General features: G+C 52.8%; 1 protein-coding gene across 5 annotated transcripts; it reads right to left on the minus strand.

Moving 5' to 3' along the window:
* Positions 1-1,035: 1,035 nt before the first annotated feature.
* On the minus strand, positions 1,036-9,671 carry NDRG2 (NDRG family member 2). Of its 5 annotated transcripts, none has more exons than XM_037502970.1 (17): positions 9,610-9,671; positions 8,008-8,074; positions 7,213-7,293; positions 6,827-6,868; positions 6,336-6,441; positions 6,009-6,129; positions 5,767-5,829; positions 4,800-4,860; positions 4,510-4,596; positions 4,261-4,317; positions 3,985-4,088; positions 3,470-3,514; positions 2,872-2,923; positions 2,571-2,618; positions 2,284-2,319; positions 2,086-2,137; positions 1,036-1,848 (listed from the first exon to the last, which is right to left on the minus strand). In XM_037502970.1, the coding sequence occupies exons 3-17, from the start codon at positions 7,285-7,287 to the stop codon at positions 1,682-1,684; spliced, it is 1,116 nt and encodes a 371-aa protein (XP_037358867.1). In that variant the 5' UTR covers positions 7,288-7,293; positions 8,008-8,074; positions 9,610-9,671; the 3' UTR covers positions 1,036-1,681. The 5 variants fall into 5 exon arrangements, with proteins under 5 accessions (XP_037358867.1, XP_037358866.1, XP_037358869.1 ...); XM_037502969.2 differs by lacking the exon at positions 9,610-9,671 and adding an exon at positions 9,006-9,070; XM_037502972.1 differs by lacking the exons at positions 6,827-6,868; positions 9,610-9,671 and adding an exon at positions 9,006-9,070.
* Positions 9,672-14,710: the final 5,039 nt, after the last annotated feature.

Here is a 14,710-nt window from a genome sequence, read left to right on the forward strand (position 1 = left end):
TGATAAAAAGCTCAAGAATCAAGACCATCCCCACACCCCCGTCGGTGTGTAAGCACCAAACATCAAGCTGCTTTAGTGCTCAACTCAGATTCCTTGAGAAAAGTGTATAGCTGTCTGTGGTTGTCCTTAATGTAGTCTGGCAAAAGAGCTGTAGCAGTCCGTCCAGAGTGCCCCACAGTGCCCTTAGTGCTACGAAGAACCTAAGCCCGGATTTTTCTTTCTGTGTGTCAAGAGCCCAAGAGTCAACCTATAACAGACACAAAACATCTGAAATCTTAATATTATTCATAGTTGTTGAAAAGCTTCCCAGAGAATGACAAACATGGTCTGATTAACTCCCAAATTCTTGGGTTTATGAGGAAGGAGAAATTCCTCTTTTGTGTTGTGACTCTCTGGAAGGAGTTTTCAGATTGGAGTAGACTGTGAGCACCCCGACCCCTCCAGGCCCTGCCTCCATGTACTGGTTGTACTGATCTGCCCAAAACGGAATCTAGGTCACCCGTGGTGGGGCCCAGAAGGAGATGATCAAGGATAGCCTTGGCCACTTCAGTCAACTGCCTCTACTTCCTTCTCTAAGATCATGTTGGTTTTCTCTCTGAGGTCCTATGGCATCTCAATGATGTCTAACTGATCAGTAAGTCTTCTAAGATCTAAGCAGCTCCTGCCTCCCATATTTGAAAGTATTATCAAGTACAATAACATTCTGTTGGAATAGTGGGCCAGTGATTATGCAATTACATTTTGTCAAGTCTCTATGCTCTGTGAGTCCTTTCCTATGGTTTACGTCACTTTGAGAAGAGAATATGCAAGTTGGGCAGGGAGAAGGTAGGAAAAAGTGGCATGATGCAGGCAAACTCAGATGAAGAAGAATGATGTTCCTATTCCTCTACAATTTATTGTTACAGCAGAAATTGTGGGAGACAGGAGGGCACTCTCCACACAGAAGACACTATGTGGTCAGAGCTCAAGGTAGCCCTTCCCACCCCCCTATGCCAAGCCCCAAGCAGCCCTGCCCAGCTTGGCTCCCTCCCCCCACCCACTCTAGACACACACTGTCTAGACAGCTACCAAAGTTAGTGCAGCCAATGGCCCCAGGCCCCTTTCCATTGCCCCGGCTCTAATCCTTCCTTCATATTTGTTCATTGCCCACCACCTCCCATTCCAACTTCCATTTCACACACCGGATGTTTCTATCACGTCCTGAGGACCACTGACCCACCAGCAAGCCTCCCCTGACGCACATTCATTTAGACCCAGGCCCTTCAGAGATCGCTTTGGTGAATGGAGACCCAGCCCCAAGTCCCCTCCCCTTGCAATATTAGATCAGGAGGGCAGAGTCTGGTGGAGACACCATAGGCAACTACCAAAACCTCTTATCCTTCATCTATGGACACCTAGAACAGGGAGAGGGAATACATGCCCTCTCCACCTTAATACCAGAATGAGGGAGAGGGAGAATTTAAGGGTCTGGGTTCCTAAGAGATATTAGGACATCTCTCCCAGGAGCTGAGGGGAATCACAGGTTAGAGGTCAAGATTAGGGTAGCAATCAAAGTCAACGTCATCTCCCACACGATCTGCCCCTCCTCCCTTGCTCACTCTGGCCCAATGCCCTATGCACCTCCCAGGTTAGTGCTGGGGGAGGTGAGGGTCGGGTCCCACACCAGGGCAACAAGGGTCATTCAACAGGAGACCTCCATAGTGTGCCCTGGGGGCCCCGAAGGCAGAGTCCCAGACTCGCTGCTCTGGGACAGGGTGCGTGAGCGGGACCGGCTGCCATCAAAGGACGCTGCGCTGGTCAGGGAGGCTGTGCGAGACCGGGACAGGCGAGTCATGCAGGAAGAGGCCACTGTGGAGACAGAAGGATATGGAGGCAGTCAGAGGGGAGATGGAGAAGAGAGGCTGGCAAGTCAGAGTGGAGTTCTTGGGTGGCAAGAGTTGTAAAGGGGGCCAGGGTGTCAACAAGATTGATCAGGCACATGAAGTCCAAGAATTAACCTACACTGGCTCCTCCCCCTCAGCACCCATCCTTCCTCCTGGGCAGCAGTCCCCCTTCCTTGTGACAGTCTTTAACCCCCATACTCACTGTAGCCCATGCCTTGCAGGAAGTACTTGAAGGCTTCGGTCAGCTTGCCTGGCTATGGAAGTAGATGAGGAAAGGGAGGCGGTGAGCTTAGAAGCGGAACTGAGCCCAAGGTCACGGCAGGTGTGGGGCTGGAGTGTGTGGAAAAGGGCACAGTTCAGTGCCCTAATACCCCATCCCATGGATGAAAGGGGTACTCACCTGAGTCAGCTGGGGCTGACCTCCAGAGTCAGCCATCTGTTCATAAAAGAGCCACCAAAAAAAAATTAATGCACGTGTAAGTTTAATGAGCCCTGCAGGGAAGTAGAAAGGGGTCTCTCTTCCCAGGCATCCTCACTCTAGGCCCTTAGGGTTTTGTTTTCACTTCATTTACCTCACTTGCTCCCATGCAGGACCCTGGAGGCCTAGAGGCTGAATCTAGAGAAGATACATTGCTCTGGACAGGGGACCAGGAGTCAGGCTGGGCATGAAGTAGCAGGGTTACTGACCTTGAGGAAAGATGTCTGGGTAGGGTCCAGTTTTGAGTTACATTCCACCTGGAGTAAGTGGTAGACTGAATGAATGAGGTCACCATCCCCACGGCCCCTCCCATCCAAGGGACCCAGGCACCCAGACCCCCAGTTCCATTCCCATCTGTCCCCCTACCATCTCCTTACCAGGAATCAACTTCTTATGCCCCAAAGTTACTCTCCTTGTCCTAAACAGAACTTGCCTCTTGGAAAAATACTCCACTGACCACCCCCCTACGCAGCCAGCCCTCCCGTATCTACCAGATAATTCCCCACTGACCACTGCATCTTCATGGGGTGCTTGGTCTCCTACCACCAGCATCACAGGGCACCTGGAGGCACAGTGTCGGGGAGGAGGCCATGAGCCCTGGCACTCCCTTTCAGAAGAGCAGCTGGAAAAACATCTGGCTCCAAAGAGGAAATAGCCTTCCAGTCCCACTAACCCACCAAAAGGATTCAAGGAAGATCTAGAAGGTTGTGATTTGCTAAATAGGAGAGGCTGGGGGTGGCAAGAAAAACTCCCAGTAAAAGACTCCGAAAGGACGCAAGCGCCTCGGGACTATCCAAGGGGAGAAAAGGCTTATCTCTTAAAGTCTTACTTGAGGGCCTCCGTGGTGGTGCAAGAGGTTAAGAAACAACCTATGAAGCTAACCGCAGCCACTGCAGCACGAGTTCAATCCCCAGCCAGGGAGCAACCCACATGGCGCAGCAGACCTCTCCTGACTTGCCTGCTGCTCCCCTCAGCAGTGTGTTTCCATCGATCCGCCTGTTCTGTGCCCCACTCTGTCTCTGGTGAATCCTCTCACCCCCCACACTTCTGGCCTATGCTCCAGTTCTTATATGCATAAATAAATAAATCTTTAAAAAAAAAGTCTTACTTGAGAGTGACATCACCTCCACGCTCTAAGTTCAGGTCTCGGCGGCTAGTAAGAAGTTGAAAGAGTAGAAATGTTAGGCAGGCAATGCTACCACCCAGATGTAAGCGATCTTCCTTCCCCAAATTATAGCCAAACACTGGTGACTAAAAGGAGGAACTATAAGGGCAGGCAGACCTCAAGCACAATCTTTATAGTCACTTGTGCCCCAGGTCCCTGGTCAGAGTGCAGGGAAGGGGAAAGAAGTGCTCAAAAATTCTTATTCTGGGAATCCAAAAATCCCAGGGAAGTAAAGAGGAGGAAGAGGGACAGCTCCTTGCAGTCCTTTCCACTGGGTCAGTCCCACAGCTGCACTCCTACTCCACCCCCAAAACTCTGCTCTTCTTGCACAACATGCTTCCCAGATTGCCCCTCCTCTATGCCTCCCCACTACCCCCAGTCACTGCATCTATGTCCTCCACATGTGTGTGCACATGTGTACACACACACACACGCATGCATACACTGCCCACACTCACTTGTTGTAGCTATTCCAGTACAGTTCAATGTTATCCAGGTTGGGCGCATGTGAAATGATATTTCTGTACTTTTGTATCAATTCAGAATTTCCAGACAGCTCTTCCTGAAGGAAAGAAGAAGGAGAAAAATTAAAATTGGGAAGAGAAGCCAACAGATGCTGGATGAGAAGAAGGAAACCCTCTTCCCCCCAGATCTTATCCCAGTAAGGAAGTCATCCCAAGCATTCAAGTTCCTGCTGTTCCCCTCTACTTCCTCCATCTTCCATAACCACTAACCTGGCTGAAAAGATGTCCAAGGATCATTTCCGGAATGGAAGAGGTGAGGCCTGTTAGCTATGAGGAAAGGGCAGGCGAGAAAGCTCAGGACATTACAGGGAGAAGAGGCCCAGGCAAAGTGACATAGCTCCTCTCCTTAAAGTAGCTTCACCCCATCCTTAAAGGTCAGAGGTCAATCAGTTACACTAGTAAGACCTTACTGGACCTAGACAAGGGGACACCCCACAACCAGCATGGGCCCTTCCAAACCTTGTGGGCTGCCCAATCCATCCAGCCCTTGGCATTGGGGTCAATGTTGATGAGGACAAGGCCCTCAACTGTATCCGGATGGGTAAGCTGAGGGACAGCAGAAGGAAGGAAAATTGGATTATGACCTCATAACTTGATAAGGCCACTGAGCTCCACCCACTCTTAGGCTCCCACGGTGCCTGCCCTTGTACCCACTTCCTCCCCCAATACACACTAGTCAATAGTATTCTCCTACTCCGTCTACCATGGTCCTGGCACCACCTCTCCCTTGCCTAGGGGCTATTTCTTACAGCATATCGTGACAAGATGTAGGCTCCAGCTCCAACACCAACTCCAATGATTGTGGCAAAACTGAAAGGGAAACATGTCTAATAGGCCCTGCTGACCAAAACTCTGGGTCTCCAAACTCCTCACCCTCCTCCCTAAGGCCACAGTTGCAGAAAAGGTCAGAAAAGAACTTTCCTCTGGGGAGGCTGACAAGGAAGGTGCCAGGGCGCTAAAAATTGACGCCAGTAGTCAGCATGGCTCCCTGAAGTCTATCCCGAGCTCCCTCCTGAAGCGCTAGAGTCTTGCAAAGAAACATCCTTCCACCAACCAACCAGATGCTGTTTTCTTACACAGCTCTTTCTCCATTCTCTGTTTTCGGGAGCTAGTTCAACTTGTTCTGTTTTAGTTCCTGGTTCCTCTAGAGGAACTGGAAAGAGGGAACTTGAAGCCAGATGTCAAAATAGAGAGAACATTAGTGAACAACAGGAGGAATGGGGAAACAGCCAAAGAGGTGAGCCAGAGCTGCCCAGCGCCCTCATGCCCTAGAAAGCCGAGCCCCGGACAGAGCCCAGGAGTGGCCGGCACCCGGTATGCCCACCGGGGAGGCCTCACCTGGCTCGCTCCTCCTCCTCACACCCTGTCCCTTAGTGTTCACCAGGAGAGGTGGGAGGAGAACAGATAGGTCTACCTGGCTCCCCCAGGGATTGCTACCCCCTCCTCTTTCTCGCTAGCTTCCCTCATCAGAGTAGGCCCTCCTCAGCCTGAGGCAGGGCCACCCATAAACTTTTCCTTTTTCCTTTCCTCTATCATTTAGGGCTACTCTGTTATCTCAAGTCAAGGTTCTTGTCATCAATATGGTGGGGGCAGGAAGGAGGAAGGATATATCTGGAAAGGACCAAAATGCCAGGACCATGGTGGACACCAGAGTTTTGAAGGCCACCTTGTGCAGGAAAGAGAAATCTAGTTTGGAGGGGTTCCCAGGCTTCTCACTTTAAGTACTGCAGAATGCAAGGGATCATGTCTGCAAGCTGGTCCAGGGATGGGTACTGATATCTGGGGAAGAAAAGAATGTTAAGGAAATACCCACCTGCCCCCACGGCCCCCAACTCAGGGTGCCCTACTGATCTCCTCTCAGAATCACCACTGCCCTCCCTCCCTCCTCCCCTGATAGAATTTCCCCACCTAGCCCTATGCCTCACAGTCTGATGAGGAGGGAAGGAGTTAATTCTTACCCCAAAGGGAACACTGGAGCCCCCTCTTCCATTCCAGGGGCGTCCACATGAACCCGCACAAAGTTCTGAATGATTTCCTGCATATCCCCAAATTGAAACAGCGGCTGGAAGCAAGATTTATCTAAAGAGAATCCCCATAATCCCAATAGTAAAGTCAGACAGGGAAGAGTATCCCCAAGTCAGCACCCACCCTATTCTGTCATACCACAGTCAGAGAGGATAGAACTACTCCCTTCCTGCCCTGGCTCTTTACCTGGGGCCGTACCCTCCATCCCCCCCCCCACCCTCTTCCCAGAAAGGAGTGGGAGGGGAAGTGAAGGTCCTTACAGTTGAGTCCCACATCATGGTAGGTGAATATTGCTGGGCGTTTGGGTTTGGGGGTGCCATAGACCGTAAAAGTGACAGAGCCGTAAGGTGTCTCCACAGAATGAGTCTGCAGGAAAACAGGTCACCGTTAGGTAGGAGTTAGGCTGAGAGGAAAAGAGACAGGAGGAGCTCCACAAAAGCAAAAAGGGGTGGGGGGGAGGCAGAGAGGGTGAGGAGAAGAAGGGGACAGAGAATTAGAAATAGGAGTAGCAAAAATTTAGTTTAGAAATAGATGACAACAGAAGATGATTCTGAGGATGGACAAGAATAAAGAAAGATTGGTAAGCAACAAGGAACTGTGAATAGACGAGGAAGAAAGGGGAGAGAGAGAGAAGAGAAAGGACTAGAATGAAAAGCAAGTGACCAAAGAGAGGTGGAAAAACCAGGGCCCTCTCTTTACTGGGGGGGAAGGAGAGCCCCACCTCCACCCTGGGACCGCCCCACGCTGTTACCTGTCCCTGGTCCAGGAGGATTCTGGCAGCTAATTCAGCCTCCTGGAGAGAGACACACAGACACACGGAGACACACACGGAGACACACAGCCACACAGTCACAGATGGAGAGACAGACACAGATTCAGAGAAGTACGTAGAGAGAGACCGACAGAGACCAAGGACAAAGAAAGAGATGACAAGGGACATGGAGAGGATGAAGGTTAGTGTAGTGACAGGACAAGGGCTGGACCCTCAATTTTGGTGTATGGGGAGAGAGACGTGGGTAGAGGTGGAGAAAATAAGGGTGCGGATTAGAATGAGATCACGGATTGGGGAAGGCAGGAGTTTGGAGATGCTTGGAGGTCTGAAATTGGGGCTGGAGGAGTCAGAGGGAGTCTTATTACCTTGGCTACCTCAGGCGCCTGCCCTGGCAATAGCGGCTTCTCCTCTGTGATCTGTACCTCCTGCAGCTCCGCCATGGTAGCCTGGCAGAGGAAGAAAGCACCAAGATAGGGAGGTTACCTCCATACCCCACCTGTCCCCAAATGCTGGTTTCCTTTCTCTAGCACTGGACATATCAGGATACAAAGGGCCCCAGGAACTAAAGACTACTCTGGGACATAGAGAGAGCCCTTCCCTCCCCCAGCTTCCATGTCCAGGCCACCTGGGAGAGGACTTGTGAATGAGGAATGAGGATACCTCTTCAGACTGGCCATTCCCAGTGCTGCCCCTCAACACCCACATCTCCGGCCCTCCTCCCCTATCCCAGAGAGAAATTCCAGGGTGGGGCAGCATCACAGCTCGGGTTTCCCAGGCTATATTTAGGGGTCACCCCACACTCCCAGTTAGGTAGGGGGTGAAACTCTCAGCTCAGTAACTGGGTATTCCAAAGATCCTATGGGACAATGAGGTGAACATTCAAGTTCACTGTGACCTTCAACTAAAGTCACAAGGTCAGTAGCTAAAAGGGAACGGGGTTAAAAATGACCTGACTAACATGAACAAGAGGGAAGAGGAGGAGACAAGAGACAAGGGACATCTGTGTCCAACTGACCCAATACCTCCCTTCCTCCCCAAAACTCTCCCTGCTGACTGCAAATAAACTGGCACACATTCAACTGAGTAGGGGCAGTGAGGAGCAGGACACCTGTGCTGACCTGCACGCTGGAGCCCTGGCAGCCCAGGGGTGGGTCACTTACTGGGCTCCTATTGGTTGGATGCAGTAAGGTTAGGGGTCAGGGTTCTCACTCTTCCTGGCTCCGGGGTCTGAGAAAACAAAGCAATGAGGTGAATGACATGGGAGACAGACCCTGGGTCTTGTAGGGACAGAAAGCCTCAGCCAAGACCCAGACCACCCAGGTCAGCAACCTTCCCCAGTCACTAGCCCTCCCCAATCTCAGCCCCTAAGTCTGGTGAGCCTCTTTTCTCTACTTCATCTAGAATCCATACTGGCGGGAGGGGCTGCTGGGCAACACAGAGAGCTGGTATGTGGCCAGGCCAGGGGGGAGGAGAGAAGAAAGTGCTGATGTGGAGGAAAGCCGAGGCCCGTGTCAGAACCTCTGGATTCTAGTCTGGCTCTGCGGCTACCGGTGTGACCTTGGCCAAGCCAGTGGGTTACTACTCTTGGTCTCAATTCCCTATTTGCAAAGTACAAGTGGGGATTAAGGGATCCCCCGGATTTTTGACAGCTCGCGAATGAGAGGAGGGCAGCAGAGCACGGCTGTCCCCCTCCATCAATTTGGGGCGGGGGTGGGGGGGACGGAATTCTTTAAAGCTCCGTGCCTTCGCTTCTCTCCACCCAGTCTCCCGCGAGTGAGGAACGAGGAGGGCGGTCCCACAATCTCTTCCCGCACCCAGACGACCGCTGCGGGCCGAGCCCCGGGAAGTCTAGCAAGGCGACGGGACTCGGGCCCAGGACCCGGGACCTGTCCCTACACGTGCCCACGCCGCCGGGCAGCCGGGGACAGACACCCGCGCGCGGCGGCCGCGGAGCTCCCGGACCCCGGACACGGCCTCGCACACACCCCAAACACGCCCTGTCGCCCGCGCAGCCTCCGCCTTTGTGCGCCGCAGCCCAGCGCCCCCTCCTTGCGGGCTCTTCCCGCCAGCGGCCAGCGCCGAGGGACGGGCGCAAACCGCCCGCAGACCTGGCCGGCGCCGTCCGGGCCCCGGGACCCCGGCCTGCCCCTCCCCCTACCTGCTGCGCGGCGGCCGCTTCCACCTTCACTTGCCTTTGACTCTCCGGCCCTCCCCGGCTCGGGCTCCCCGCAGACCCGCCCCCGGCCCGCCCCTCGACGCCCACGGGCCGACAGCTCCCAGCAGACCCGCCCAGACCCCCAAGAAACACGCCCCCTTCACCCCGCCCCAGCAGGCCGCCGCGGGTGGGGAAGCGGGGCTCTGCCGGGGGCGGAGAGGGGCGCTGGAGAAAGCGAACGCCGGGGCTCCCCGGCGCGCGCGCACCCCACACCTGCCCGCACCTGGAGGCTGCGGGGTGTGCGGGAACCCCCGGCCCCGCGGGGATCCCTTGCCCGCTCTCGCCCCCACCCGCGACCTGGGTCTGCGGGTCGCACTTTTCTTCGCCCCCAAACTCCGAGGTAGCGAGTAGGGGAGGCGAGCCCGGGAACAGACGCCGCACGGTCCCCCCGCCCGGCTGCAAGCGGGCCGGCGGCGGGAGGCGGCGGGCTGGGGTCGCCGCGGCGGGAGGGTCCGGCCGCCGCGGAGGGCAGGTGTGCCAGCCCGGGGCGGACGGGGGCATGGAGGGCACCGAAGCGCCAACTCCGGGGCGCCCAGGGTCGGGGTACCTCCTTTCCCAGCCGCGTCCGGTCGCCGGCGCTCCGGCTGCTCCCTGAGAAGTTGGAAAACAAGGCGGGGAGGGGGGCGGGGAATGCGGGGGGCCGCTATAAATAGAGGGATAGCGCGGGAGGGGGAGAGGGTGGCCAACGGGAACTCCCGGGTCAAGGCCCCAAGGGGGGGGCGGGGGAGGGCCCGAGGACCCCCGGGGGCTCGGACTCAGGGGTAAACAGGCTGGGGGCGGGGTTAACGCTGAGAGGGGTGGGGCGGGGGCTTAGGGGAGGACGCTGTGTCCCGGGCTAGGACCCAAGAGACCCCGTGTCTTCGGCGCTAACCCCTCCTAGTCCGGCCGGGAGAAGGAGGGTGAGATTGGCTCGGCCTGGCCCAATCGCAATGCCCAGACGGCGGTGATTTCATGGGGGTGGCGGTGGCGCCTTCAGGGCCTAGGTGGGTGTGCCACTACGGACTCCTCACTTGCCCTCGTCTAGATGCACCTAGATCCCGCCCCGCCCGCCCCCCATCTAGATGCACTTTCCCTGTCCCCCTAAGAGGAAGGTGCCCTGGAATGGAATACTTACGTTGCTAAGGGGACTGGAAGTTGACTTGGCAAAAGGAAATCAGAATGAATTTCTCCCCACCTGCACCCCCCTTCCAGCTCCCCTCCCCCTAGGGTCCCCACCCCATCCTCCTTCAGCCTGGTTCCTGGGTTGCCATTTCGGGGACTGGGCACAAGGCCAGTTGGAAACAATGGCCAATGGAACTGGAGCTGCCAAATGCAACACCAGCACAGACTGCCCCCCCAAGACCCCCAAAGTTTCCTCCCCCTTCTGCCTGGGAACTACCACCCTCACCACCCACAACCCCCCTGCCATCCAAGGAATATCAATGCCCCTTTCATCCCCACTTGGCAGGGTCTATTGGAAAGAAGGAGGGGCCAAGAGGGAGGAGGTGACCAAGAGCAGGAGCACTGGTCAGAATCAAGCTCAACTTTCAACACTCCCAAATCTAGAGGACCCTCTCTATGTCCCTCAGTTGGAGCACCCAAATTTTCCTCTCTCCCCTCACCCACTCCTTTCATAATATTTCTCTAGAAACTAGCACAGAAGCTGGACACCCTGGCACCTCACCTAGTCCTCTCTCCCCTCCGATTGCCAGTTTAATAGTCTCCTGAAAAAGGAAAGGCCACCTGGAATTACGATCATATCTAATGACAGAAGAGAGGTCTCACCAGTCCCACTGGAAGAAAGGGAGAGGGGCCTTGGAGTGACAAGTTTTGCCTGAAGCCTCCTCTGATGTATCTAAAGTAGTCTTACTTGGAATGGGGGAGGGAAGGACCTGGAGGTTCCAGCATCTAAATTCAGCTCTGGGTCAGGATGACTCAGGGGGAACCTGATAAGGGGCCTACTCAGGGCAGGGGCTCTGGGCAGGCAGGAGGTGGGAAATTTCCACTGGGATCCTTTTGCTTCCTAGGATTAAGGGTCTCAGTTTGTTGCAGGCAGAAATGGGGCTGCTTCTACCTTAAGATAGGGTTCCTCCACGGCAGGATGGGTCCTAGCCTAGCCATGGTAAAAGCCACCCAAAACAAAGATAAGCTCCCTTAGTTCTCTTGGTCCAGAAGCAGCTTCAAACTATACCTTCAATTAAGTAACAGTTTTAATTACCTGCAATGTACAAGCCACTGTATAATGTGAAGTCTGGTCAGACCCCCCTCTAGAAGCTTATGGTCAAGTAGTTGAGGGAAGAGATAAAATTAGAAAAATTAAGGAAAATTGTGGATGTGACTATTTAGACAATGAGTCTTTTTAAAAATATTTATTTATTTATGCATACAAGAGCTGGGGTACAGGCCAGAGATGCAGGGGGTGAGAGGATTCACCAGAGACAGAGCGGGGAGCAAAACAGGCAGACTAATGAAGCACACTGCTGAGGGGAGCAGCGGGCAAGACAGGAGAGGTCTGCCTTGCCATGTGGGTTGCTCGCTGCTGGCCTGGGATCGAACTCGTGCTACAGAGGCCACGCACTGCTTCATAGTGTGGTGCTTAACCCCTTGCGCCACCAGGGAGGCCCCTAGACAATGAGTCTTATAGCAATAGTTTCCTCACCCTTCTCAAGTGGGAGACTGGAGGTTTCCACTCCCACATTATGGTTTTATTATCTTCTGATAGAGACACACCATGAATTCAGCAATACTTTCAAATAAGTTTGTATAGTATAGTGTTCTGACAATTATAGCAACGATGTATATAGTAACACCTACATGTACAAAGCATGCTACTTAACTCAGTGATCAATCTTCTGTGTATGAATGGATTCCAGGGATCCTTACAATAATGCAGAAACCCTCATGCCAAAAAGCTACAGCCCACAGGCTAGGAACCATTATCTAGGTATAATTCAGAGGAGGAAACAGGTTTTGTTCCTAGTGTGAACCACTCCACCAAGTGGGAGGGAGGGGCATTCTACCATGCAGAGAGCAAGCAGGGGGTAAAGATTGGGGGCAGAAATGCACACATTGCTTTGAAGAATTGAATAATAGTTATTATGCACAAGGTACTCCCTACTTATTATCCCCCAGTACTACAACTATTATTGTCCTCATATACAGATGAGAAATTTGAAGCTCTGAGATGTTTAGTGACAAGGCCATCCAGCCAGTAAATGACATATTTAGTATTCAAAGTCCTATCCAAGTCCATTCCACTCCAAGGCTGTGCTCTTTCCACTACCAGCTAGTCTCTGGCTCGAATAGTGATTAGGCTATTATGGTCCCAGGTGAAGAATAATTTTGATGTTTGATAAGGTAGATTGGGGCCAAGTGTGCAGGTCCTTGAATGACAGACAAAAAGGTTTGGCACTAAAGATCCTAGAGTGTTCTTGAGCAGGAGTAGTGGAGAAAAGATAGTTTGGTGAAAATCTGAAGGGGAGGGGGAGGGGATAGAGCTGGATTGCAGGGGAGGTCGTGGTGAAGCATTCGACTTTAAAGCCAGGATAATCATCTAGATATATTAAGGACTTGAATGAGTGAAGAGTAGTAGAAATGGAAATAAATAAATGAATTTGTAAGGTAAGGGAAAAATATTTATAGGAACTGATGTCTAATTAGATGGAAAGGGGCCAGAAGTCACCAACCTCGTTGATCTATTTTAGGATCCCTGAAGTTCATCCGTCTATATAACTTTTGGCCAGAGAAAAGGCGAAAATGTGGGGCCTCCCTGGTGGTGCAGGGTTTAAAATTTCAGCACGGACCTCCGCTGGTGGCACAGGCAGTTGGGCACCGTGCTATGAAGCTGTCCACAGCCTCTGCAGCGCCGGTTTGATTCCCAGCCAGCCAGCGAGAGTCCCACATGACGAAGCAGACCTCTCCTGTCTCACCTGCTGCTCCCCTCAGCAGTATATTTCGTCAGTCTGCCTGTTTTGTTCCTCGCTCTGTCTCTGGTGAATCCTCTCACCCTCCTGCAAATCTGGCCTGTAACCCGGTTCTTGTATAAATAAATAAGTCTTTAAAAAAAATTTTTTTTCAGCACTATCAAGCTGTCTCCAGCCACTGCAACATGGGGTTCTTTCCATCCCTGGCCAGGGAGCTGGCCCACATGGAACAGCAGACCTCTCCCTACTGCTCCCCTCAGCAGTGTATTTCAGTGGCTCTGCCTGTTCTGCTCCCTGCTCTGTCTCTGGTGAATCCTCTCACCTCCACACTTCTGGCCTATACCCCATTTCCTGTATGCATAAATATATAAAAATAAATCTTTTTTTAAAAACTGTAAAGATTTATTTATTTTTATACAAGACCTGGGGTACAGGCCAGAGGCATAGGAGGGTGAGAGGATTCACCAGAGACACAGTGGGGAGCAGAACAGGCAGACAGACCAAAAGAACTGCTGACGGGAGCAGCAGGCACGACAGGAGAGGTCTGCCACGCCATGTGGGTGTCTCCCTGGCCGACCGGGAATCGAACCTGCACTGCAGAGGCTGTGGACAGCTTCACAGCACTGCACTCAACCCACTGCGCCACCGGGGAGGCCCAAATGAAAATAAATCTTAAAAAAAAAAGGAAGAAAGAAAGAAAGAAGGAAGGGAGGGAGAGAGGGAGGGAGGGAGGAGGGAGGAGGGAGGAGGGAGGGAGGGAGGGAGGGAGGGAGGGGAGGAGGAAGGAAGGAAGGAAGGAAGGAAGGAAGGAAGGAAGGAAGGAAGGAAGAAGGAAGGAGAAAGAAGAAGAAAGAAGAAAGAAGAGAGAAAGAAAGAGAAGAAAAAAAAAAAAAAAAGAAAGAAAAGAAAGAAAGAAAGAAAAGAAAGAAAGAAAGAAAGAAAGAGCCACAGGAAAGCCCCTGAGGAATATCCTTGACCTGCACAGAAAAGTATCTGGAAGAGTTTCACAGTCTGAGACACCCTTAGTCTGACGTGTTTCACCCTGTCCCACCCAGATTTGTCACACTTCAGGGTCCCTGCTTCCCTTGTTGGATCCAACTTTGGGAGCCCTTTAAAGTTCCCATTGAGGGCCTCCCTGGCATGGGTTTAAGAGGCAACCTATGAAACTAATGGCAGCCACTGCTGCAAGAGTTCGATCCCCGGCCAGGGAGCAACCCACATGGCGCAGCAGACCTCTCCTGACTCGCCCGCTGCTCCCCTCAGCAGTGTATTTCAGTCAGTCTGCCTGTTCTGTTCCCCACTCTGTCTCTGGTGAATCCTCTCACCCCTCACACCTCTGGCCTGTGCCCTGTTCTTGTATGCATAAATAAATAAGTCTTTAACAAATAATAATAATAATAATAATAATAATAATAATAAAGTTCCCATTGAGGTTGGTCTGCCAAAGCCATTGAGATTTTCCATGTTGGTCACTCCCCCAGACCTGGGGACCAGAAAGAAAGGGAACATTGGACTGATGTCGACCCATTTCATTTATCCCCTCCCTGGGCTCTCCTCAGCTTCTGCTGTGGAGCAGAGCATAAGGCAATTTAAGCAGAACCTAGAGGCCTGGGTCAGGCTGTGCTGGAATGGTGAGGGAAATTCGATCAACTGGAGGATCAGTCCTCCCCACAAGACTAGTGCTTTGCTAAGAGTGGAGTGATGTCACATAGGCACTGCTGAGATCACAGAAGCTTCCCTCTGTTC

Source organism: Talpa occidentalis, unplaced genomic scaffold (assembly GCF_014898055.3).
Source record: "Talpa occidentalis isolate TD23 unplaced genomic scaffold, MPIMG_talOcc4v2.1 talOcc4.11, whole genome shotgun sequence".
NCBI classification, from domain to species: Eukaryota; Metazoa; Chordata; class Mammalia; order Eulipotyphla; family Talpidae; genus Talpa; species Talpa occidentalis.